Here is a 25,241-nt window from a genome sequence, read left to right as displayed (position 1 = left end):
AAACAATATATGAAGATCGAAATGAACTTAATAGATATGAAATGAGTCAAACCAAACAAATTTATATAAAAAGAATAATCAAATAAAAAAAACATAATAAATTAAAAATATTTAACAATCTTAAATAAAAATAAATATGAGGATGGAATAGGTATATACATACATATTGTTAACTTCCTAATTTAAGAAATGAAATATTGCCTGTAATGATCAAAATAGAAGATGTTCTATCAACGTCTGACAAGATGTTTATCTGTCTTCTACCTGTAGCGAGAAAATTTTTCTTGAGTGATATTTAATATAACTAAATTCATATTATTATAGTATAATATGATCGTTAAATAATTACGGTAGGTGTGAAAATATGATTTTTATCAATTTTGAAACCATGCGTAAATTAAAATTAATATTTAATTCAACAGAGAATAAATTGAGGTTTGGGGATGGGCAGTAAAAACATAAGTATTTTGTTATTTTATATAAACTATTTAAAAAATAAAATTATTTTTTAAATTTTTAAATTAATATTAATGTAAATTTTTATACTCAAACTGACTTTTCACTATTTTTTTAATTCATTATTTTAAAGTAACAAATACTTTCTCCCATTTTCATATCAAATTTTATGTATAAAATAAAATAATTTTTATTTTATTTTCAATCAGTCTTTTTATTCTAAAACTACTAATGAAAAAAATATTATTTAACCAATTTATATTTTTTTTACATATTAATTTTTATTTTTCAATTTTAACTCATTCAAAATTATTTTATATGTATGTTAAATTTTTATTATTATAAAAATTAATTAAAAAAAACGGATAAACAGACAAGCTTGAGACTGTTTTCCGCTAGTATTTTATAATACTTTTTATTTTTAATATAAAATATTATTATAAAGAGGTGTGAAACACATGTTAGTTATTCGTTGGGGATGTGTGTGGCGACAATGAGGTCAATCTGTGAACAGCAATGGATTACAATCGCAGTGCTAACTGCAGCATTTCTGATACCTTTCTCACTTTCAGAATCGCCACCGTTATTATCCTCGTCCCCGTCCCCATTCACCTCCATTTTCAGTTTTGGTGATTCTCTTACTGACACTGGCAACAGGTATCTCGCTTCCCACTCCCCTAATCACTGCTTCTTTCCTCCCTACGGTCAAACCTTCTTTCACCATGTCACTGGACGCTGCTCCGATGGCCGCCTCATCATCGATTTCATCGGTTCCGTTTCTCTTCTTCTCTTACTCCTACTTTTCATTTTTCATTTCAACTATAATCAAATTACAATATGTATATTTAATTAGATCATCCATAAATATCTTATACTATGTGAGATTAGTGTGTTGTTGAGCATAAATATATATGAACTAAAATGTTAAAGCGAATGACAATGATGAAGTTGTAAATTCTGTTTTGTATATTAAATTCAAACATAAATGGTAAGAGTTAATTTAAATCCTGTTAAAAGTAGGTTTTAAGTGTTTGGAGTTGTTTTATGTGCAGCTGAGTCATTGGGACTTCCATTGGTGAAGCCGTATCTGGAAAAGAAGAGTGGGAAAGAGGGAACCAATTTTGCTGTGTCTGGAGCGAGGGCTTTAGACCCCAGCTTCTTTGAAGAGAGGGGCATTTCTATCCCAACCAATTATTCTTTGACAAAACAATTGAATTGGTTCAAGGAATTGCTTCCTTCTCTCTGCAGTTCTTTCACTGGTAAGTTCTCTATTTTTTTCTCTCTCCGATCACTCTGTACAATAACAAACCACTTCCTTACACACCTACCTTACACAACCACAGTGATAATATTAGAGGATCAACTTTAAAAAACACCTAGGGCTATTTTATTATTAATTTAAAATCTTTATTATAAAAATCAATAATACTATATATATAAGTCAATAATATAAAGACTCTTCTACACTGTGAATATGTATTTTCACTAATCATGTTTTCTAGAGCAACTGTGCCCATTTATAGTTCGTTTGACTTAACGTCCTTAAGAAAAATACCACAATAAAGTACATACATGTTTAATTTTGTTATCTCCAAAAGATCTATTGAGATATTATTTATTTGGAATTTCAAGATTTTATTAAGTTTTTCTCTCATGTGTTAAAAGATAAAAGAAGAACAAAAATAACATTTACTACATTCAGATACTTTCTTAAATAAGTCTTAAATAATGTGTATATGTTGGACACACCTATAGAATATCAATACTCACACGATACTCGTAAGACATGTATCGATAAATTGTCCAATTCAAAAAATATTTTTGTATTTCTGACAATTTCAGTACGGTTATAATACAATTTTAAAAAAGAGAAATAAATTTATTTTTCTACAATCTCAAACTTATTGTATAAATTTTTATTATGATTACAAAAATAAAAAACAATTCCCTTTGAATCACACGAAAAACATCTTTTTGTTAAAAAAAAAATTAAAAGATACTTGCGCAAATAAATTTTTATTAACAATTTATATAATTCATAATTATATAATATATAGATCTATGTTTTTTATTCTATATTTTAAAAATTATATATATATTTTTTGTCTGCAGTGTTTGTGTTGTAAATCTATCTACGCACATAATTTAACTTAATTATTTATCCTATTTTTGCTATATATCACGTTTAATAATTTTTAATGATAGTATAATTTTTTATCCATCTTGAATACCCACAGTTTTTTACATGCAATTTAAAGCCAGAAATTTTAATTGTCTTTAACACTTGATATATTCATACTCAATATATAAAATATTTTTGAGAATTTTCTAACACACAAAACATCAATAACTCATAACTCAGTAGTACTTCTTAGATTTTAAACTATGTAAAAACTAATATCAATTAACTTAATTTTAGAAAAACAATACGAAGAAAAAAAATATTAAGAAGGATTAAAAAAATCATAAGAAATTCATATTTCTCTTTATTAAACATATTCTTATACTAGAATAATCGAATTCAATTAATTAAATATTTACTTTGCTTTAAGATTGGAAAACCAATAACTATTTATGTCAAAAACAAATTTCGTATATGAAAACAAAAGAAATATATAAGTGATTTTTTTTAAAAAAATTTACCTAAGGATTATTACAAAAAAAAACATCACTACCTCACTAAAAATAGCTAAAATAAATTCATAGTGATTTTAAAATAGATACTATTTTTTTTATGTTTTTAATAAAATAAGACTTTACACATCCTCTAATTTTTAAATAGACATTTTCTTTTCTTATCTTCTAAAAAATATGATTCAAATCCTTTACACTCTAATAAAGTAATATTTTTTTATTCATTTTATTTTAAATATTATATTTACTAAAACTTAAATAAAAAATTAAAATTAAAATTCTAAAATGTAAAATTTAAGAAAATTTCTGTATAAAAAAATTAAATGTTTATTCTTATATTCAAGTAATAATTTATCTAAAATGTAAATTTTTGTATGGAAATTTAAAATTTAGGGATAAATATACTTTTATAATATTTTTAATATATCACATTAATTCATTCAATTTTTCTGTTTATAAAAAGTTATTTCATTTTTATATTTTAGAAGATTAATATTTGATTTCGTAATTTTTTATTTTAATGTTAGTTAAATGATATTTTTAAATAAAATAAAAGAGAACAGTCTGGTTTCATAAAAAAGCATAAAAAGAGATTTATATTGTTTATTAAAATATAAAAAATAAATATTTTTTTAAAAGTTAGAAAAACTATAGGTAACATTTTGCTAAAAGCATATCTGGCTCATGTTTATGGATTTTGGAGTGATAGAAGAGTTTAACTTTTCATTTGAATTAGCACAAAATAATTTTTCGATCATTTTTATTTTCTTAGTCTTCTTCATAGATTATTCATAGAAACAAATTATGAGAAAATCTCCGTTTTTCATATTAACGTATTAAAGGTTTTTTTTTTTTAAAAAGTTGACAATTTTTTTCGTTAAATGGGTTGTCTTTCTCTGTTATTATTCTGTTTAAATAAAAAAGAAAATCATGTATTCATAATTTTTTTAGACAACATTTAAAGACAATTATTGTTTCTTTTGATGGAGATCTCACATTGACTAGAGATAAAGACATTTTATTGTATATAATTGACTAGAGATAAGAACATTTTATTGTATATAATTGATTAGGGATAAGGACATTTTATTGTATATAAGTGGGTGCAAACCTCATCTCATTGAACAGGTTTTATGGTATTGAGTTAGACTTAAAGTCCACTTCGTAACATGATATTAAAGTCAGCTTAAAGTCCACTTCCTAACATGGTATCAGAGTCAGCTTAAAGTCCACTTCCTAACATCTTTCCTTTTAATGTCCAAATTCCCCACCCTAATACCCTAATGTCGCAGGTCATCGGTCCTTAAAAATCTGGATAGAAAGGACAGCAAACAAGTTTTGTGAATATTTCAAAATTATAACAGATTTTAAAGTAATTAGTATGACTTTAAAGAGGATTAATGAAAACCTGTCCTTATTACTAACGTACGTTTACTTTCTCTTTGATATTATATTCAACTTTTCTTTAACACATATCTATCACTCTTTTCTACATTTGTTTTCTTATCTTTCTTTCCTCGACCTTCATTCACCCCAAAATAAGTAAATATTTAGTTTTTCTATTTATTTAACTGTGGTCAACTTATAAATAATTCTGTGTTATTTATATATAGATTTTATACAAATTCTATAATAATAATCCCTTTCTCTTTTACAAATTCACGAACATAGTATACAAAATGTTAAACCATAACCAAGTTTCTAAGTCAATAATAAGTGCCATTTTAAGTAATTTTTTTGAAGTAATAGTTCAATACATGTAGGTTTCTTGGTCTATCTTATGAAGAAGGTGAGCAAGGTATTCTTTAAAAAAATTAATATTAAACTTATTGAGATTTATGAATTTATGTGAGGCCTATTTAATTAAAAATGTTAAAGAATAAATTACTAAAAATTTCATAATTTTATGTACTTATTACGAAAAGATGAGGACATGCTTGTGGAAAGTGAAGACAGAGATATAAACCCATTGGCTAAAATTCCAACGTTATCACACATTGGCTAATAATATCAAATTCTGAATTAAAGTTTAATCTTACAGATTGTCGTGAAGTTTTTATGAACTCATTATTTCTTATGGGCGAAATTGGAGGAAACGATTTCAATTCTTTTTTGTTTGAACAAGACAGCATAGCAGAGATTAAAACATATGTTCCATATGTAATCAATGTAATAGCTTCAACTATCCATGTAAGTTTTTATATGTATTAAAACTTTAATTTGTTCTTCTACAATTACATATGTTACCACTTTAATCATCCAAAATATCTCGTCACCAAATTAATGTTTCAGACATTATGATTCTATTATCACCACTTTGATTTTCTATTTTAGACATGGGATAAGATGATATATTTTTTTTTATAGATTAATTTGGTGACTTGTTTTTCAAGATTAAAAATTTGAGGACTAAAGTTTTTGGAGTATTAAAGGTGGTAACATATGAAGATTTACATTTTTGTTTTAAAATATCTCATTAAACAATTTTATTTTAGCTTCAAAGCATCCTTAAAACCTTTTGTGTTGTTTTTTTTATAGGAGTTGATTGGTTTAGGGGCTCGCACGCTCTTGGTTCCTGGGAATTTACCAATTGGATGTAGTGTGAAGTATTTAACACTCTATGAAACAAAAAATAAGAATGAATATGACCAAAGTGGGTGTTTGAAGTGGTTAAACGAGTTTGCTGAATATTACAACCATGAGCTCCAAATTGAATTAGATAAGCTTCGAGCCTTCATCCTCATGCTAATATCATCTTTGCCGATTATTACAATGCTGCATTGGCTTTATATCGTGACCCCACAAAGTTTGGTAATTTTCTCAATTCTCATTGTAATTTATTATATGTTTGCTTCAAATATTCATATTCATACTCCATCAAAACAAATTACTTCATGCCTATAGTATTGTGATATATACTTTGATTCATATGCAGGATTTAGTGGTCTTAAAGCCTGTTGTGGAATAGGGGGTCCATACAATTTCAATGCATCGGTAATATGTGGTGATCCAAGTGTGATTGCTTGTGATGATCCTTCCAAGTATATTGGATGGGATGGGATGCATTTAACTGAAGCTGCATATAAATTAATCACTCAAGCTATTATAAAAGGGCCATATTCTCTCCCTTCATTTAGTTCCTTGAGTTTGAACAATGCAAATTTTGGCTATTTCAATAGCTGAACTTTCTTTTCCTTTCAAATGAAGTGAGACAAGTTCAATGTAATTCCCACTATATAAATATTGTTAGCACACGTATGTTTTATGAACATATTTGTTAGTCTTTAAGATTAATATTGATGTCAAAATTACTTTTATTTGCTGAAACAAAGAAAAATGAATGTCACACTCAATGTTTAAACCGTGGTTGGACAAGTTGTATGTTTTAAGTAAATACTAATCAAATCCTTTATAATTTATTATTTGATTAAATTCAAAATTTCATGATTGGACATATAAAAGTGAGAGACATTTATCTCAATTCATGAAAGACCTAATTTCTTTTTTCAATCCCTTTTCTTAGTGTATTTTTTTCCAAATTCTTTTTATTTCGCTCTTTTTTTTTATAATTAAATGTGTACAAACCATAATTGCATAAACATATTTTCTTAATCTTTTCCAAATCTCATAAGATGGGTTATTATCAATTTAAAATGATAACTTCCCTAACTAACCAATAGATTTTTTTCCCATTAAATTACTATTCCAGACAAGAGTATTACGTGTAGGAAAAAATTTACCAGCCCCACGGTGAATGTTAAAATGTTACATATAAAAATATTGACGATCTCAAACCTAGAACATTGAGTGTAGCCAAGAATATGAAAACTCTTAGCTAGTGTAATCTGTCTTTCTTTCTTTCTTGTGTATTATTTGATATTGTCATTGGCCTAATTCAATAATAAATGTTGTCTCCTATTTAATGTTGATTATTCGAAATCCCTTAATTTGTGTTGATACGATAGTAATGTCTTACATATGAATGTCACTAGAAGATTTATTGATACGTATTATCGGGCTTGACACATGACGCTACAATTATATTTATGCCAATAACTATATTTTACACAACTGATATTGTTTAATTATTTTACATATTTTTCTTACATAATACATGTTAAATCTCTTAGCCTTTGTCTTTTGTCCTCCATAATAGGTTTTATTATAAGTGGAAGAGATATTTTGCACTTTGATCAACAATTAGCGACAAATTTTAGCTTTGGTTGAAAATAAAGGAGTGAAACAAATTCAAGATTAAGGTTAAAAGTAAAGTTAAATTTTCAACTTTTTTACCAAAAACAAAGGTACAATATGGATTCTCCTTGAAAAAAGTTTGTAATACATTTCTCTCCCTTACCATCTTAAGTATGCTTCTTCAACTTTAGAGAAGCAAGAATCGAATCCAAGTCCCTTTAGTGACCAAAAAACCTTATACCGCTACACCAGACAAGTTTTTTTTGTCACATTATGATTTTTATTATACTTATATTAATGTCATTAATGTCATTTATGTCATTAATGTCATCAATATCATTTATATCATTAATATCATTTATATTATTAATTTCATTTATATTATTAATATCATCAATATCATTTATATTATTAATATTATTATTACTAATAATATTATTAAACTATTAATATTAATAAAAATATTAATATCAATTTATAATTATTAAAAATATTGTGTATGTAATATTCTGTATTAGAAATATCACTAATACTTTTTTATAATTTTAATATTATAATTTTTTCTTTAATTAAATTAAATTAAAAGAAATAATTAAACTCAAATTACTTTTTTTAATTTAATTCTAACAACGTAATAAATCTTAAAATTATTTCAATTCCCTATAACCTTTTTTTATATTTTTTTTATTTTAGTTTGTTCATTACTTTTAATTCTCATAAAAAACTATACAAATCTAAATACGTATTTAAAAATTCGTATGTAACACTCACTTTATATATAAATTTAAATCTGTATGTAAAAATCAGTATGTAACACTTATTTTATATACGAATCCAAATTCATATGTAAAAATTTGTATGTAATGCTCACTTTACATACGGATTCAGATTCGTATGTAAAAATCCGTATGTAATGCTCACTTTACATACAGATTCAAATTCATATGTAAAATCCATATATAATTTCACTTTACATACAAATTTAAATCCACATATAATAATCTATATGTAAATAACAAATTGTAGTGATAGTTTATCTTGAAGTATTGTATTTTGAAAAGTAAAAACAAAACAACAATTTAGAATTTGAAGCAAATACCATGAAAGTTATTACCAACCATAAAATCACTATATGACTAATTAGCTTGGTAGTATATGTACAAAATATATATCATAAATAAGTATAAAACTTAATAAAAAAATTATCATTTGATAAAGTAAAAACTTATTTAAATAAAACGAAATTAAGAACTAAAGACATTTTTTTTAATGACCTAATAAATAAGTTAACATGATTTAACATTCAAAATTGATATTAAAAATTGATCGATAGATATTATCAAATGAAAAAAATAGTAAATAAAATATTAGAAAACAAACAAAATGATCAAATTTATAAAAATTTATATAAAAAGAATATTCTAATAAAATAAATTAAAAATTAAAAAAATTAAAATACATAATAAATTAAATATATTTAATATTCATAAATAAATAAAAATATGAGGATGGAATAGGTATATACATACATATTGTTTACCTTATCTGTGTTCTACCTGTAGCGAGTAAATTTTTCTTGAATGATAGTTAAATATAGCTAAATTCATATTAGTATAGTGTGAAATATGATTTTTATCAAATTTGAAACAACGCATAAATTAAAAATAATGTTTATTTTAACAGAATAAATTGAGGTTTGGGGATGTGTGTGGCGACATCGCATTCTCAATGAGGTCAATCTGTGAGCAGCGATGGATTACAATCGCAGTGCTAACTGCAGCATTTCTGATACCTTTCTCACTTTCAGAATCGCCACCGTTATTATCCTCGTCCCCGTCCCCATTCACCTCCATCTTCAGTTTCGGCGATTCTTTTGCTGACACTGGCAACTGGTATCTCGCTTCCCCTTCCCCTCAACACTGCTTCTTTCCTCCCTACGGTCAAACCTTCTTTCACCATGTTTCCGGACGCTGCTCCGATGGCCGCCTCATCATCGATTTCATCGGTTCCGTTTCTCTTCTTCTCTTACTCCTACTTTTCATTTTTCATTTCAACTATAATCAAATTACAATATATATATTTAATTAGATCTTCCATAAATGTCTTATACTATGTGAGATTAGTCTGTTGTTGAGCATAAATATAAATGAACTAAAATGTTAAAGCGAATGACAATGATGAAGTTGTAAATTCTGTATGGTAAGAATTAATTTAAATCCTGTGAAAGTAGGTTTTAAGTGTTTGGAGTTGTTTTATGTGCAGCTGAGTCATTGGGGCTTCCATTGGTGAAACCGTATCTGGGAAAGAAGAATGGGAAAGAGGGAGCCAATTTTGCTGTGGTTGGAGCGACGGCTTTAGACCCCAGCTTCTTTGAAGAGAGGGGCGTTTCTATCCCAACCAATTATTCTTTGACACAACAATTGAATTGGTTCAAGGAATTGCTTCCTTCTCTCTGCAATTCTTTCACTGGTAAGTTCTCCATTTTTTTTTCTCTCTCCAATCACTCTGGAGACAACTTTCTTCCACACCTACCCTACACAACCACAGTGATAGATATTAGAGGATCAACTTTAAAAAACACATGGGGCTATTTTATTATCAATTTAAAATCTTTATTATAAAAATCAATAATACTATATAAGTCAATAATATAAAGATTCTTCTACACCTTGAATAGATATTTTCACTTATCATGTTTTCTATAAATGCAACTGTGCTCATTTATAGTTTGTTTGACGTAACGTACTTAAAAGAATTTATTTGGATTGAAGAGTGGAAAATTGAGGGTGTGAGAGACTGAGAATGTGAGAAGAAATTGTGAAAAAAATGAGTGTGTTTGTATTAGAGTATGTTAGAGTGGATGTGTGAAGAAAATTTATTGAGATAGATGTAATGATTGTAAGAGTATTTTAAATTATTTTGAACTGTGTAAATTGTAAGATTATAAATTTACCCTTATATATAAAAAAAATTATTAATTTGGTGCATATTTTAGTTAATTAAAATAATTTAGAGTTTCATTTATAAATAAAAGAAAAAAATGTAAAATTCAAAAAAATAATTAAATATAATTTTAAATGTAAGTATAATTTTATTATTTTTCCTTTTATTAATTTCAAAATTAATTTTGTTATTTAAGTTAATTTATTTAGATAATTTTAATATTATTTACAATTCTTTAAATTATGTTATGTTATATATATATATAAATTATTAATAATAATAATTTCCATTATTAATATTATTGTATGAGAAAGTAAGAATACCATGGTCTTTTCATCTTATTCCACACTCCTTTCTCTTCAAGAGAGGATCCTAAATACCCTTAACTTTTCATTCACCCTCACTCTCAATTTCCATCATTCCAAAAGCAAACACACACAAAAAAAATACCACAATAAAGTTACATACATATTGAATTTTGTTATCTCTCGAAGATATTATTTATTTGGAGTTTCAAGATTTTATCAATTTTTTTTTCTTTAATTGGCACTCTGATGTGTTAAAAGATAAAAGATGAATAAAAACAACCTTTGGTCTTCACTCTCAAATGTAAGGAAGAATTAATTTAACTGATTATTTATCTTATTTTTGCTATATATCACGTTTAACAATATTTAATGATAGTATAATTTTTTATCCATCTTGAATATCCACAGTTTTTTACATCCAATTTAATGCCAGAAATTTTAATCGTCTTAACACTTGATATATTCATACTCTATATAAAATATTTTTCAACAGTTTTTATTTATACTCTATATAAAATATTTTAATAGTCTATCACACATTTGATGTAACTCTAATAATATCAAATTCTGAATTAAGGTTTAATCTTACAGATTGTCGTGAAGTTTTTGGGAACTCATTATTTCTTATGGGCGAAATTGGAGGAAACGATTTCAATTATTTTTTCTTTGAACAAAACAGCATAGCAGAGGTTAAAACATATGTTCCGTATGTAATCAATGCAATAGCTTCAGCTATCCATGTAAGTTTTTTTTTATATATTAAAACTCTAATTTGTTCTTCTACAATTACATATGTTACCACTTTAATCATCCAAAATATCTCGTCACCAAATTAAAGTTTCAAAGATTATGATTCTATTATCGCCCCTTTGATTCTCTATTTTAGACATGGGATGAGATGATAAAATGATATTTTTTTTATTGATAAATTTGGTGACTTTTTTTTCAAGATTAAAAATTTGAGGACTAGAGTTTTTGGAGTACTAAAGGTGGTAACATATGAAGATTTACATTTTTTTTAAATATCTTGCTAAACATTTTTATTTCAGCTTCAAAGCATCCCTAAAACCTTTTGTATTGTTTTTTTATTTTATAGGAGTTAGTTGGTGTTGGGGCTCGTACACTAATTATTCCAGGGAATTTACCAATTGGATGTAGTGTAATCTATTTAACAATTTATGAAACCAAAGATGAGAATGAATATGACCAAAGTGGGTGTTTGAAGTGGTTAAACGAGTTTGCTGAATATTACAACCATGAGCTCCAAAGTGAATTACATAAGCTTCAAGCCCTTTATTCTCATGCTAATATCATCTTTGCCGATTATTACAATGCTGCATTGCCTTTATATCGTGACCCCACAAAGTTTGGTAATCTTCTCAATTCTCATTGTAATTTATTATATGTTTGCTTTCAAATATACATCTTCATACTCCATGAAAACAAATTACTTCAAACATATAGTATTATGATTTATACTTTGATTCCTATGCAGGATTTAGTGGTCTTAAAGCCTGTTGTGGAATGGGGGGTCCATACAATTTCAATGCATCAGTAAAGTGTGGCGATCCAAGAGTGATTCCTTGTGATGATCCTTCCAAGTATATTGGATGGGATGGAATTCATTTAACTGAAGCTGCAAATAAATTAATCGCTCAAGCTGTTATAAAATGGTCATATTCCTCTTCCTCCATTTAGTTCCTTGTGTTTGACCAATGCAAATTTTAGCTATTTCAATAGCTGAACTCTTTTTTTTTTCTTTCAAATGAAGCGAGACAAGTTTAATGTAATTCTCACTATAAAAATATTGTTCGGACACCTAACTTTTATGAACATGCTTGTCAATTTTTACAACTTTGATCTTTATGATTGGTATTGGTGTCAAAAGTTTTATTTGAGCAAGTTTTATGTTTTGAGTAAGTACTAGTCAAAACCTTTATAATTTATTATTTGATTAAATTAAAAAATTTCTAATTAGGACATATAAAAGTGAGAGACATTTATCTTAATTCATGAAAGACCTAATTTCTATTTTCAATCTTCTTTTCTTAATGTATTTTTCTGCAAATTCTTTTTATCACTCTCTTTTTTTATAATTAAATGTGAACAAACTATAATTACATAAACATATTTTATTAATCTTTTCCAATTCTCATAAGATTGGTTATCATCAATTTAAAAGGATAACTTTCCAAACCAAGCAATATATTTTTTATTTTATTAAATTACATTTAGATCAATAACTATATTTTACCTAATACATAAGTGATATTATTTAATTATTTGACATATTTTTCTTACAGCATACTTGTCAAATCTCTTAGCCTTTGTCCTTTGTACTCCATAATAGGACACATTTTTAGCTTTGGTTGAAAATAAAGTAGTGAGGGAAATTCAATACTAAGGCTAAAAGTAAAGTTGAATTTCCAACTTTTTTACCAAAAACAAAGCTACAATATGGATTCTCCTTAAAAAAAATGTGAAATATGACTAATTTAAAAAAAATGTTACTTGATTGTGGTGGAGGATATTGGATATTTTTGGTGCCTACACTGATTTGGCCTCTCAGCTGGTTTTGCTTTTCCATTGTTTTGAATTTGTAGGACGACCTTAGCATAAAATAATACGGGCACAGGTAGCACAGTGACAAAATTAAAGAACAGCGTGCATAAGCAAACTCGTCATTCTTATTCCGTTCTGCTTTTTCCTATTAAAACGTCAAAAAAGAAAAAGGTACACAATCATTCATGTGTATTATGTGTGGTAGTGCCACAAAAAAATACACTTATTTAAAAGGCAAAATTATTTATAAAACAAGTTGATTAGGTTATGGACACTCACGCAGTATTTTTATTTAATATTTTTTTATTGATGAACGAGAAGAGTCTGGGATTTGAAAAGAAAAAGAAAGCGGTTTGTGTGGAATTGTAACAGGGTTGTCTGTTTTTGAATCCGGCAAACAAATGGCACATGGTTTGGGAAACCCCTTCATCATAAACCCCTCGCTCGCTCCACACTCACGCAAACCGATTATCCAAACCGAAACCTCCGAACATGGAAAGCGCCACTAAAGTCGGAGCGGCGGCTCAACCCACCACGGCTCCCCCCTCCTTCGACGGCACGCTCGGCTGCCACTTGGCTCGCCGCCTCGTCGAGATAGGCGTCAGGGACGTCTTCTCCGTCCCCGGCGACTTCAACTTGACGCTGCTCGACCACCTCATCGCCGAGCCCAGACTCAACCTCGTCGGCTGCTGCAACGAGCTCAATGCCGGCTATGCCGCCGACGGCTACGCGCGTGCCAGGGGCGTCGGCGCTTGCGTCGTCACCTTCACCGTCGGCGGACTCAGCGTCCTCAACGCCATAGCCGGAGCTTACAGCGAGAATTTACCGGTGATTTGCGTCGTCGGAGGACCGAATTCGAACGACTACGGCACCAACCGGATCCTCCACCACACCATCGGGTTACCCGATTTCTCCCAAGAGCTTCGGTGCTTTCAAAGCGTGACGTGTTTTCAGGTGAGTGAACAGTGCGTGTTTTGGTTTTGGTTTTGATTTTTGAGGGTGTGAATGGAATTGAAGAATCTGTGATTATTAGTATGAGTGTTTATGATTGTTCAGGCAGTGGTGAATAACTTGGAGGACGCGCATGAACTAATTGACACTGCGATTTCTACTGCTTTGAAGGAAAGCAAGCCTGTTTATATCAGCATCAGTTGTAATCTTCCTGCAATTCCTCATCCAACTTTTGCTAGAGACCCCGTTCCATTCTATCTTGCACCCAAGTATGCTTTTCTTGCCTTTTTCTACTTTCTTAACTTATCACTTTTCAAAACATTGCTATTTCTTAAAGGGGTTTTTGTGAAAAATAAATTGTAGGAGATATTTTATATTGATAGTTATAAAATTACTACTTTCCAATTTTAAAGAAAGGTTAGGACGTTGTGTGTTTGAAAAGATCAAACTTCATTACATCATTAGCAACCCTAAACCTAAGAAAGTCTAGAAAGATATTGTACCAAAATAAATGATAAATTCTACAACATTCCAAATCCCATAGTGAAGGGACATACCAGCAACGTAAACTCAATTAATGTATAGATAATTATCTACATTGTTTAAAACATAAAAAAGTTTAAAAAAATGGTCATGCTTGCAATCACGATTTGAAAACTAAAAAATTTGAAAAGCATCTTTAAAACCACGAGATTAAGAAAACTAAAAAATTAAAACTTGTATTTTGAAACACAACTCAATACACGACTAAAGTAACAAAAGAAAACGTGCTTCAAAGCACGATTTTAGTGCAATTCTCGTGCTTTGTAAAAAAAAGTTAAAACTCATGCTTGGAAGTGTAACTTCCAATTTGAAAAAAAAAATTATAAAAAAAAATCTTGCTTATAAACACAGCTTCTTTATTTAAAAATGTGTTAATTTTTTTCCATATCTGTAAATTTTCCAAAAATCACACCAGGTATCAATTAATAATTTTTTTAATGAAAAAAGCTTAACATTTAAAAAAGTAAAAATTCGGTGTAAAATAAACTGTAACAAATACTATAAATTTATTTAATATTTTTTGTGTAATAATAAGCATGTAGATTAATAAGGAAAATTGACGGAGGATCTAAATTTTTCTAAGGAAAAAAAATGGCTATGTACATCCTAGAAATTTTGATATAACTTTTAGATATTTGTGGTAAAAAGTTGCCAAACTTAACATATCACCAGATGACCCTGTGGTCGGTATATAGACTTCTTTTTTTCCTGTAAAAAGTATTAAAATGTAAATGTATATATATTCGGTGAAGCGAATTCCAGACAACCATTTTCATGAATAATGTTTGTTCTTGCATCGACATTTGGCAATAAGTTAATGGTGGGAATAAAATACTTTATTTTATGTAGGGCAAGCAATGAAGAAGGATTAGAAGCAGCAGTGGAAGCAACTGCTGCTTTACTTAACAAAGCTGTGAAGCCAGTGATTGTGGGTGGACCAAAACTAAGGGTTGCGAAGGCACAAAAGGCCTTCCTGGAGTTTGCAGAAGCTAGTGGATATCCAATAGCTGTTATGCCCTCGGGGAAGGGACTTGTACCAGAGTATCATCCTCATTTCATTGGTACATATTGGGGTGCTGTCAGTACTAGCTACTGTGGAGAGATAGTGGAGTCTGCTGATGCTTATATTTTTGTTGGCCCCGTCTTCAATGACTATAGCTCCGTTGGATACTCATTGTTGATAAAGAAGGAGAAAGCCATAATAGTGCAGCCTAATCGGGTGACCATAGGCAATGGTCCTTCATTTGGCTGGGTTTTCATGGCTGATTTCTTAACTGCATTGGCTAAAAAAGTGAAAACAAACACCACGGCTGTGGAGAATTACCGACGTATCTATGTCCCTCCAGGCATTCCTTTGAAGCGAGAGAAGGATGAACCTCTAAGAGTTAATGTTCTATTCAAACACATTCAAGTAAGTCTATTTGTATTGTAAGCTCCTTAAAATTTGAGATGAAGTGGTCCTGTGGCAGGAGTTGAAGCTGGAGTTCTCTTTCTGTTACTTGGTTCTATAACTAGCATTTCATTCAAAACCTGAGCTTCGTTTTTATGCTAAAGAACAAGATAGTTGTGAGCATTTACAGAATTTGGTTTGTATCTGTTAATTGAGTGGGTCAAAAGTGTGAAGCATTGCACAAAAACTGGGAACACAGCAATTTCAGATGATTCACGTGACATCGCTAAATATGCCACATTATTTTCATGGTTTCAATCGAATTAATGCATTCAATCAAGTTTCCCTGTAGGCCATTAATTGAATCTGTTGAACAGGACATGCTGGGCGGAGATACTGCTGTAATAGCTGAAACTGGAGACTCGTGGTTCAACTGTCAGAAGCTCCGTCTGCCTGAGAATTGCGGGTGAGAGTCGTTCTCTATGACTGCATCGAACAATATGCTAATTGCAACCATTATATTATTGGAATTAACATTGTCAATTTGAATTCCTTCTTTCAGGTATGAATTCCAGATGCAGTATGGATCCATTGGTTGGTCAGTTGGTGCTACTCTTGGATATGCACAAGCTGCAACAGACAAGCGTGTAATTGCTTGCATTGGCGATGGCAGTTTTCAGGTAACAGCACAGGATATTTCAACAATGATTCGATGCGGACAAAAGAGCATCATCTTTCTCATTAATAATGGAGGTTATACAATTGAAGTTGAGATTCATGATGGCCCATACAATGTGATCAAGAATTGGGACTACACACGTTTTGTGGAAGCCATCCATAATGGACAAGGCAAATGCTGGGTTGCCAAGGTTAGCATAAAATTTCAATAATCACTCAAATATCGTTTGGGCCTTTTAAATATGGTTGAATTGGTTTCAGTCCTCTAAATTTTTTTAAATAAATTATACTTACACTGCTGAAGTTTCTTAAAATTGCATATACTTCCTTACTTTTTTAACATTTGGAGCAATCTTCCTTATGTAAAATAGGATGGGGTCACTATCTTTTTTCAAACAATTAAGGGGAGTTAGTGCAATGTATAAAAAGTGTCATTGTAATGTTTCTTTTTTCAAAGGAGATTAGTGTAAGGGTAGAAAAGAACGAGGGTTAATGCAATCTAAAATAACCTGGGAGTGATAGTGTAGTTTATTTAATTTCTTTTATTAGTTATGGTCCTTATAATTTTTTCTTTTTTTTATAAAATATGGTAGTTGAAAGTGAATAATGCCTTGTGCAACCACTGATCTTTCTTTAATATACTATGCTAATTATCATCTGTAGTTGGTATCATTAAAGGGAAAGAGCACCTTTGTTTTGTGCTTTGTAAGCATATAGTCCCCAACAACTTAGATTGTATTATTTAAAACTTCGATATAGTAAAATAAGGAAGTAAGAGTCCGTTTGAAAATGGACATTGTTTCAAGCATTTAACTGATTTTAGACTGCAGATTTTGTTAATTACTTTACAAGAAAGAGTTACTTACTTCAGAAATTCCATATATAAATTGTTGTGAGTGTAGGTACGAACAGAGGATGATTTGAGTGAAGCAATTAGAACAGCTAGTGGAGCAGAGAAAGATTCACTATGTTTTATAGAAGTTTTTGTACACAAGGATGACACCAGCAAAGAATTGCTGGAATGGGGATCTCGTGTTGCAGCTGCTAACAGCCGTCCTCCAAATCCCCAATAGAAATTCCGTTCCTATCCTAATTATCGCCTAGTTGTAATCTGTATATCCTGTTAAATAAATTGACTAGATCATAATTTCCAGAGAAAAGCCTAATAAATGTGAAGTTCAAATAAATGTTTGCTTTTCCAGACTTATACCTGGACTCTCCTGTTGTTGTAATCACGAACTATTCTTGCTTTATAATTTATAATGAGATACTCTACAATGCAATATGGATTAGATATAGATTGGATACATTTTTGAATTATCCAAATTAGATTTTGGGTTGAATTTTGATTTGGCCTATGCAAAATGGATTAGATATAGATTACATACATTTTTGAATTATCCAAATTGAATTTTGGGTTGGATTTTGATTTGGCCTAAACTTAGGTTGATAATTTGGGCCAAAGTACTATTCCATATTCTGATAAAAAAAACTCTTCCATATTCTTCCCAAAGTAATTTCTCAATCTCTTTTTCCATTTTTTACTCGAATGTTAGAGATATTCATCAAGCAATAATTGAGGGCAGAAAAATAAACCATGACATCCTCATCATCATCAATTGCCAATTATTTGTTTTTCTTTTAGTCTAGGGCATTTATCAATATATATATATATATATATTATTTATTTTTCTATTTCTTTTTGAAGATCTGGTCATAACTCATCTCTTTCGTTTTTCTATTTTTTTCTTATTTCTTTTCTATTTTTTTTCTCTTAGCTACGTCTTTTTTCTTTAACTTCCTCATTTAATTTCTCTCTTCATTTACGAGAAAGATGACATTTAAAAACTTTAAAAAGAGTGGCTATCATTTCATAGAAAAAAGTTTAAATGTTTATTTTAAAACTAAAATAGGTGTAAGTATTATTTTATTAAAATATATGAAAATGAATAATTATTTTAAAACTAAATAAATGTGAGTATTACTTAGTATAACACAAAAAGAATATGTATGTTTTACTATTATATTATTGTTATTGCATCAACAATTTTGGTTGACAACAAAAAGAAAAATATTGAAAAAGCAGAACTAATTTTTGTTTCGCATAAAAATAAAAGTAGCTTGATCCTAAACTATAAAGGATCGAAAATTTTCTTAAAACAAAACAAAATACAGTGAGTAAAATTATATTAAAATCGAAAACATTTTAATTACTTTTTTATAAGGAAAAGTTTATTTGATACCTAATTTTTTTTACTCCCACTTTAGGATTCCTTTTAATAATAAAATATTATATTTTATTAATAAAAAATAATATGAGTATTAAAGTATCATCGCCCTTTCTATAACCCGTATTAATAGTCAAGATGAATATTAAAAATAGAAAAATATTACTTTTTCAGGTCAAATTTAAAGGTATAAGTTAATTATTTTTGAAAAAAAATTATTTCATAAGCAAAACTCACATTTCAATAAAGATTATTTATATTTCTACTTTTAATAATTGTACTCTGGACAAACTAATTGGAGACCTAAACCCAAAATATTCAAGATAGTCAATAACAAGTGTGTTCTTAACCTAATTTGTGATTTATCTATATGTGAGGTCTTACCTAGTATATATAGAGGAAGTCTTAACCCTTTGTTTGCCGTTATGATTCTCTCTTTACTAACTTGTTAATGCTAATTAATACAAATCTGCATCTTATACTATTTTCTTTACATTATTTATTTACATCGGCCTCCTACTAAATGATAAAAATTAGAAAAGTTCGGACTAAATCCACAACCTTGTAGTATAAAGAAATTTAGTCAATTTACATTCGACCTAGCCTCCATCAATATTTTTATTTTAATAATTCTTTACATTATTTAATTACAAATCAAATTTTTATTGTATATTTTTTCTTAAAATAATTACATGAGTGGTTCTTTACGAGTACCCCGGGTTGTTAATGTATATTTTTTCTACTTTAATACATTTTGTTTTCTGCACTTGGCAATTGGATGTGATATCATCATTGGAAAATGGAGAGCAGAAAATGCAATGATGAGCATGGCTGGGTCACTCCTGCTACCACTACTGCTGCTACTTCTTTCTACAACTGTCACTGTTTCCTTCTCCTCACTCTTCAGCTTCGGAGATTCCCTCACTGATACCGGTAACTTGTTTTTCATTTCCTCTCCCCAGAGCCCCAATTGCTTGCTCCCTCCCTATGGACAAACCTACTTTCATCGCCCCACTGGACGATGTTCCGATGGACGCCTTATCCTCGATTTCCTCGGTACTGCACAAATTCCACCATACCCACTTGCTTTTTCTATCAATTTCTCCCATTAAATTTCATTCTTTCTTTCTGTTTCCTCTGCAGCTGATTCTCTTGGCCTTCCGTATTTGGAACCGTATCTTGGTTTCAAGAATGGAGCGCTGAAACAGGGGAATACCGAGCAGGGGATGAATTTTGCGGTGGCCGGAGCCTCCGCGTTGGACCGCGGTTTCTTTGAAGAAAAGGGGTTCACTGTTGATGTCACCGGAAACTTTTCTCTGAAGGTTCAGTTAGATTGGTTCAAGAAATTGCTGCCTTCGCTCTGCAATTCTTCTTCCGGTGAAGTTATATTTTCTTTCCTTTTTTTTTCACTAGTAAGCTAATCCATTACAATTTACTATTTTTGAAGTAATTGTTTATTCTGTAACATACATATATGGTATTTTATTAGTTTTTAATTAGTTTTTTTGTTACATGTAATGGAATCTCCTTATTGGAATGTAAAGTAAACGTTTTTTTATAGTTATGCAATCATAGATTTCACATATAATTAAAATTGCTAGTTTTAAAAATAATTAGTTTGAACATTAATATATAAACTAATGGTTAAAACTTATATACAGTTTCCTGAATGACGTTGGTACTATTCTCCAATTCAAATTGGAGTTTTACACATGTAATTACATACTTTTTATTAACTAGATTATTGTTCTCTAAGGAATTTTTAATTCATTGAAACTTTTAAACTACTTACAATGATGATGTATTAGAGTTAAACTTATATATAAATATGACGCGTTTAGATCCGACCAAACCGAATGCAATATGCAGTTTGGGTAATGTGGAGGAGAATGATTGACATCAACAAGTTTGATTTAATGTCAGTATTCGGTAAGTCAGCCCAGCATCGTATAGTATTTACATATTTAAGATTTTCATTCACTTCATTTCTCTCTAGATATTTTTAATAGAGTGCTTTTCCATAATATCAAATTAAAGATCCTCTAATCAAGTGTAGTAGTCTATAATAACTATTCAACTAGAAGGATGAAGAGTTCATTAAATGAATCTTAAAATTTGATAAGCAAGGATTCTTTCTCATGCCTTTTCTTCGAATGTTGTCGGCATGTAGGTAATTTCTACTCTACTAGCTATTCCAATGGCATATGGGATTTTACATTCTTGCAGGCTGCAAAAATCTTATTGGCAACTCCTTATTTATGGTGGGAGAGATTGGAGGCAATGATTATGGCTATCCTTTATCTAAAACAACCGCATTTGGAGATCTTGTGCCTTATATACCCCAAGTAGTATCTGTGATCACTGCAGTGATCAGGGTAAGAATTTGATTTAATTGTTTATCAGCCATTCTGATATCTGTTCTATTTGTAATTAATGAGTCCGTAGTGTTTTATTGACACCGTTCTATGGAGTGTAAAGTGTATGGAAGGAAGAGAGAGATTTGAGGAAAGGAAAGTGGAAGACGAAGAAACAAAAGTTGAGAGATGTTGGTTTGAAATAAAATTGTCGAGTGAAGTAAAAAGCTGGGATGAAATTTGTTGAGTATTTAGCAAAATTTTCAGAAAATGAGCTTTTACTTATATCTTGGAGAGAGAAACATTATTGAAAAAGAGGCTACTGCATCTTTGAATGACTAATAACTAACAATTAGATTACTGCTTCTTAGAAATTATTTTTTATATTTAAAAAGGTCCTATTTCATGCCAGACAAAACTTCGTTTTGTTGCATTCCTCCAAAGGTGAGAGTCAGTAATCAGTTTCTTTTGAAAAGAAACCAAGGATTTGTGATTTCTTTTCTCTTTCTAGTTTAATTCATTGGCTAGTTATTGATTGGTTTATTAATTCATGCAGGAGTTGATTGATTTAGGGGCTGTAACATTTATGGTTCCTGGAATGTTACCACTTGGATGCAATTCTGCATATTTAACAAGATTTGAGACTACAGATAAAGAGGAGTATGACCAAGTTGGCTGTTTGAAATGGTTAAACACGTTTTATGAATACCACAATGAGCTGCTCCAGATTGAACTAAATCAGCTTCGAGGGCTATATTCTCATACCAATATTATTTATGCAGATTATTTCAACGCTGCATTGCAGCTTTACAAATCCCCAGAACAATTTGGTATATCTATCCTCTTAGCTTTGTCATGTCAACATTTATGGCTTGCAAGCAAGCAGAAAAGTCAGGCATATATATCCATGTTCCATTAGTCAGTAGTACTAATTGGAATAATTAATATGAATGAATACAATGAAACTAAATTTCAGGTTGAGTGTTTGACTTCACATTTAATACAGGAGCAGTACTTGGATCCAATATTTCAAGGGTTGGTTTTGTTTTCAGATCAGAATTAGAGTTTTGTTTCATTAACCTATACCGATATGTATAATGTAAACTTTCGTTGTGATAAAATTGTAATCTTGATTGGAGAACATTATAAAAAACACTTACCGAAATGTATTTAAGTTTTGTTGTTAGGATGTTTGTGATTTAAGCATGGGCTCTTGTTCTGAAAGAGTGACACTGAGATTTGCTTTGATGTTATTGTTTCAGGGTTTGGTGGAAATGTTCTGAAAGTTTGTTGTGGAGTTGATGGTTCTTACAATTACAATGACACGTACAAGTGTGGGGAGGCAGGGGTGGTTGCTTGTGATGATCCTTCACAGTATATTAGCTGGGATGGTTATCATATGACCGAGGCTGCATATAGATGGATTGCCATAGCTTTATTAGATGGATCTTACACCATTCCTAAATTTAATGTCTCTTCTTTCACAGCTGAAACCATCGCAGATATTTAATAACTATCTATGAAAATCGAGGATCGCTTTATGGAAGAGGATGTGATACCTGCAATAATACAGACTCTTCTTTAGCACCACCTTGTAAATTCATGTTTAATGAAGACACTATATAATTGCATGCTTTTCTATAAATATTAATTAATGTTCCGTCTGGCTAAGATTTGTACTATTTACTTTTATTTATTTTCGACATTAACTTTAATTTGCTCATGCGCTATATCTGTTTCATAATTAAAGAAGAAATCATAATTTCTAAAGTCAGTAAGAGACAAGAAAAGGAAAAGAAATAGAAGTGTTGAATTATTATTAGGTCTGCGACATTTTTCTTACTTTATACACCCACATTCCTCCAGATAAAAAAAAATGTGAATTTTAGCCACAGAAACTTATGCATTGATGACTGCTTCTTCCTGCACCTCCATACCAAATGTGAAAATATTTTTGTATCCTTTTGTGTCATCCCATACATAATCCAGAAAATGTTTTTAGATTTGGAAATGTTCTTTAGATTTATGAAATTCGGAAGTCTTTTTTGAATTTGAGATAAACTTATGGATTATGTAATCTGAAAGTTAATCACACATTTGAAAAAAGACTTCCGGATTACATAATTTAGAAGTTAATATCAATTCAGAAAAGACTTCTGAATTACGTAATCCAGAATTTAATCAAGCATCTGAAAAAAAACTTTCAGATTACATAATTCAGAAGTTAATCTCATGTATAGAAAAGACTTCTGGATTATGTAATCCAGAAGTTAATCACAAAAGGCTTCCGGATTATATAATCTGGAAGCTAATTACAAAAGACTTCTAGATTACATAATACAGAATATTAAAAAAGACATTTTTGGAATAAAAAACTTAGGTGAAAAAGAAGCCGTCTGTGTTGATAAAGAGAAGCTTGAAAGTTAAAAGTAAGAAAAAAGAGAAAATGAGTTGAAAAAAAACAAATCTATCGTGTTGGATCGAAAAGAGACGTAGAAGAGACATGTTAAGTTTTTTTTACCTGTTTAGTTGGATAGAAAAATGGAGGGGAACAATTTTTTTTTCTTATAAACATATAATTGTCTTTAATTATACGTGTAAAAATTTTAAAGTATAGAAAAAATATTCAAAAGTTAGAATTATAATTTTAGATGTTCTGCACATTTTTTTTTGGTCTCCTTTGTTTATTTAGTTTTATCGTAGAAGAAGAGAGCTTTTATTCGAGGTAAGACTCACTTCAGTTTTTCTCTTTTCTAGATATTCTCTCTTCAACTTAACAACATTATAGTTTCCTTCCAACTTAGATGGAGTAGATTGGAAGAATGGCAGCGGAAGCTTGAAGAGAATGAAGGAATGCACCTTGGAATGAAGTGCCTAGGGAAAGGTGAGCTCTGTTCAAGCTTATTTATAGGTCCTAACAAAAAAAAGTCAAAATAATAAAATTTAAATGAAAAAATCTAGATCTAAAAGAGTCAATGAAATTGTATCACATGTCACTCTCAATGTTTTCTTTCATGTGAAACACATGTTAAATGATTTTTAAGTGAAGTCGCACTCTCTTGTACATCTACTTTAAGATTCACATTGAATTTAAGGAAGTTTAAGTGTAATCTAGATGACCGTACGTTACTTTATTCTAACAATATTCTACTCTTATCCCAAATACAAAGTCCAAAATCTACACCAGTTCTTGGTCTAAATATATGGTTCAATTATTGTATACCACTAATTCGAATACACGACCCATGAAATCCTAAACTACTTTATACAATTATTTAAACTAAAATGTGGCTTCAAATTAATGTTGACTTGTCTCCTTTGGAGTTAGTTGAAACTCAATCTTCTTGTAATTTTTTTGATCAAAACTCTAGTTGTTGTTTTGATAACTTGAATGTTTTCTTAGATATGTTTTGAACATTTTTTTTATCATAGAGTTATTCTCTTGATGAAATACAAAGATAAACAAAAGTTCAATTAGCATCATACGTACAAGTAAGTCTACAAAAAAAACTTTAAGTATTCATCCTCCTTATTACGTGGATGTTTGTAGCGAGAGAATTTCCATCTATATCAATACGTTATTTGATTGATATTGTTTCTAAAATCTAAGACTTACCTCATAACAACTTCAAAAAAATTTAAAAATTATTTTATATACCATACACTTTTTACTTAATTTTATATTGTTTTAATAATTTTAGAAAAAATGATTAATTCCAATAGTTTCTAAAATATTTATTTTCTTCAAATTTTCTAAATGTACATCCCAATTTATTACAAACCTATATTGTGCCCCGAATATAATATCATGTCTAAAACCAGAATTGTTTCGTATGTTCAATTATCAACTGGTGGTTGCTTTCGTCCTCTACTGCTCACCATCGAATTAATTAGAATCCAATAATGTCAAACCGTGATAATAACAACTTAGTTAGCTGCACAGGTAGTAAGTACAACTCACTACTATTTTTTCTTGAATCTAATAGTTGACACTATTTTC

The 25,241-nt window shown here is 29.4% G+C and overlaps 4 protein-coding genes across 10 annotated transcripts; all 4 read left to right on the top strand.

The window, feature by feature from the left end:
* The first annotated feature begins 920 nt into the window (after positions 1–920).
* LOC137832514 (GDSL esterase/lipase At1g28590-like) lies at positions 921–6,384 on the top strand. Its single transcript, XM_068640710.2, is given in 6 exon segments — positions 921–1,226; positions 1,509–1,715; positions 5,132–5,280; positions 5,629–5,818; positions 5,821–5,901; positions 6,026–6,384. Coding segments are annotated over 6 exon segments (1,167 nt in total). The 5' UTR covers positions 921–934; the 3' UTR covers positions 6,274–6,384.
* A 2,590-nt stretch (positions 6,385–8,974) lies between these two features.
* On the top strand, positions 8,975–12,389 carry LOC137832515 (GDSL esterase/lipase At1g28580-like). The gene is given in 6 exon segments (XM_068640712.2): positions 8,975–9,289; positions 9,547–9,753; positions 11,127–11,275; positions 11,632–11,905; positions 12,031–12,203; positions 12,205–12,389. Coding segments are annotated over 6 exon segments (1,155 nt in total). The 5' UTR covers positions 8,975–9,012; the 3' UTR covers positions 12,280–12,389.
* Positions 12,390–13,185: 796 nt separating this feature from the next.
* Positions 13,186–17,979, top strand: LOC137832513 (pyruvate decarboxylase 1). 3 transcript variants are annotated; one of them, XM_068640709.2, is made up of 7 exons: positions 13,186–13,268; positions 13,419–14,051; positions 14,154–14,317; positions 15,441–16,002; positions 16,359–16,447; positions 16,544–16,850; positions 17,562–17,979. In XM_068640709.2, the coding sequence occupies exons 2-7, from the start codon at positions 13,590–13,592 to the stop codon at positions 17,730–17,732; spliced, it is 1,755 nt and encodes a 584-aa protein (XP_068496810.1). In that variant the 5' UTR covers positions 13,186–13,268; positions 13,419–13,589; the 3' UTR covers positions 17,733–17,979. The 3 variants fall into 3 exon arrangements, with proteins under 3 accessions (XP_068496810.1, XP_068496809.1, XP_090159107.1); XM_068640708.2 differs by lacking the exon at positions 13,186–13,268 and having other exon boundaries at positions 13,275–14,051; XM_090302981.1 differs by lacking the exon at positions 13,186–13,268 and having other exon boundaries at positions 13,356–14,051; positions 14,131–14,317.
* A 1,635-nt stretch (positions 17,980–19,614) lies between these two features.
* LOC137832510 (GDSL esterase/lipase At1g28600) lies at positions 19,615–22,912 on the top strand. 5 transcript variants are annotated; one of them, XM_090303405.1, is made up of 6 exons: positions 19,657–19,943; positions 20,031–20,264; positions 20,729–20,816; positions 21,058–21,262; positions 21,798–22,071; positions 22,504–22,912. In XM_090303405.1, exons 4-6 carry the CDS (start codon positions 21,092–21,094, stop codon positions 22,749–22,751), a joined length of 693 nt encoding a protein of 230 aa, XP_090159531.1. In that variant the 5' UTR covers positions 19,657–19,943; positions 20,031–20,264; positions 20,729–20,816; positions 21,058–21,091; the 3' UTR covers positions 22,752–22,912. The 5 variants fall into 5 exon arrangements, with proteins under 5 accessions (XP_068496806.1, XP_090159532.1, XP_090159531.1 ...); XM_090303403.1 differs by having other exon boundaries at positions 19,668–19,943; positions 21,114–21,262; XM_068640705.2 differs by lacking the exon at positions 20,729–20,816 and having other exon boundaries at positions 19,615–19,943; positions 21,114–21,262.
* The last annotated feature ends 2,329 nt before the right edge of the window (positions 22,913–25,241 follow it).

This window comes from Phaseolus vulgaris, chromosome 6 (genome assembly GCF_051622355.1).
Source record: "Phaseolus vulgaris cultivar YP4 chromosome 6, ASM5162235v1, whole genome shotgun sequence".
Classification (NCBI taxonomy): Eukaryota; Viridiplantae; Streptophyta; class Magnoliopsida; order Fabales; family Fabaceae; genus Phaseolus; species Phaseolus vulgaris.
Note: the sequence above shows the minus strand (reverse complement) of the source record. Positions and strands in the feature narration are given on the sequence as shown.

Coding starts and splice junctions, on each gene's coding strand:
- LOC137832513 (XM_068640709.2), top strand. CDS start 13,590: ATGGAAAGCGCCACTAAAGTCGGAGCGGCGGCTCAACCCACCACGGCT. Junction 14,052..14,153: donor AAAGCGTGACGTGTTTTCAG/GTGAGTGAACAG, acceptor ATGATTGTTCAG/GCAGTGGTGAATAACTTGGA. Junction 14,318..15,440: donor CCATTCTATCTTGCACCCAA/GTATGCTTTTCT, acceptor TATTTTATGTAG/GGCAAGCAATGAAGAAGGAT.
- LOC137832510 (XM_068640705.2), top strand. CDS start 19,706: ATGATGAGCATGGCTGGGTCACTCCTGCTACCACTACTGCTGCTACTT. Junction 19,944..20,030: donor CCTTATCCTCGATTTCCTCG/GTACTGCACAAA, acceptor TTTCCTCTGCAG/CTGATTCTCTTGGCCTTCCG. Junction 22,072..22,503: donor CAAATCCCCAGAACAATTTG/GTATATCTATCC, acceptor TTATTGTTTCAG/GGTTTGGTGGAAATGTTCTG.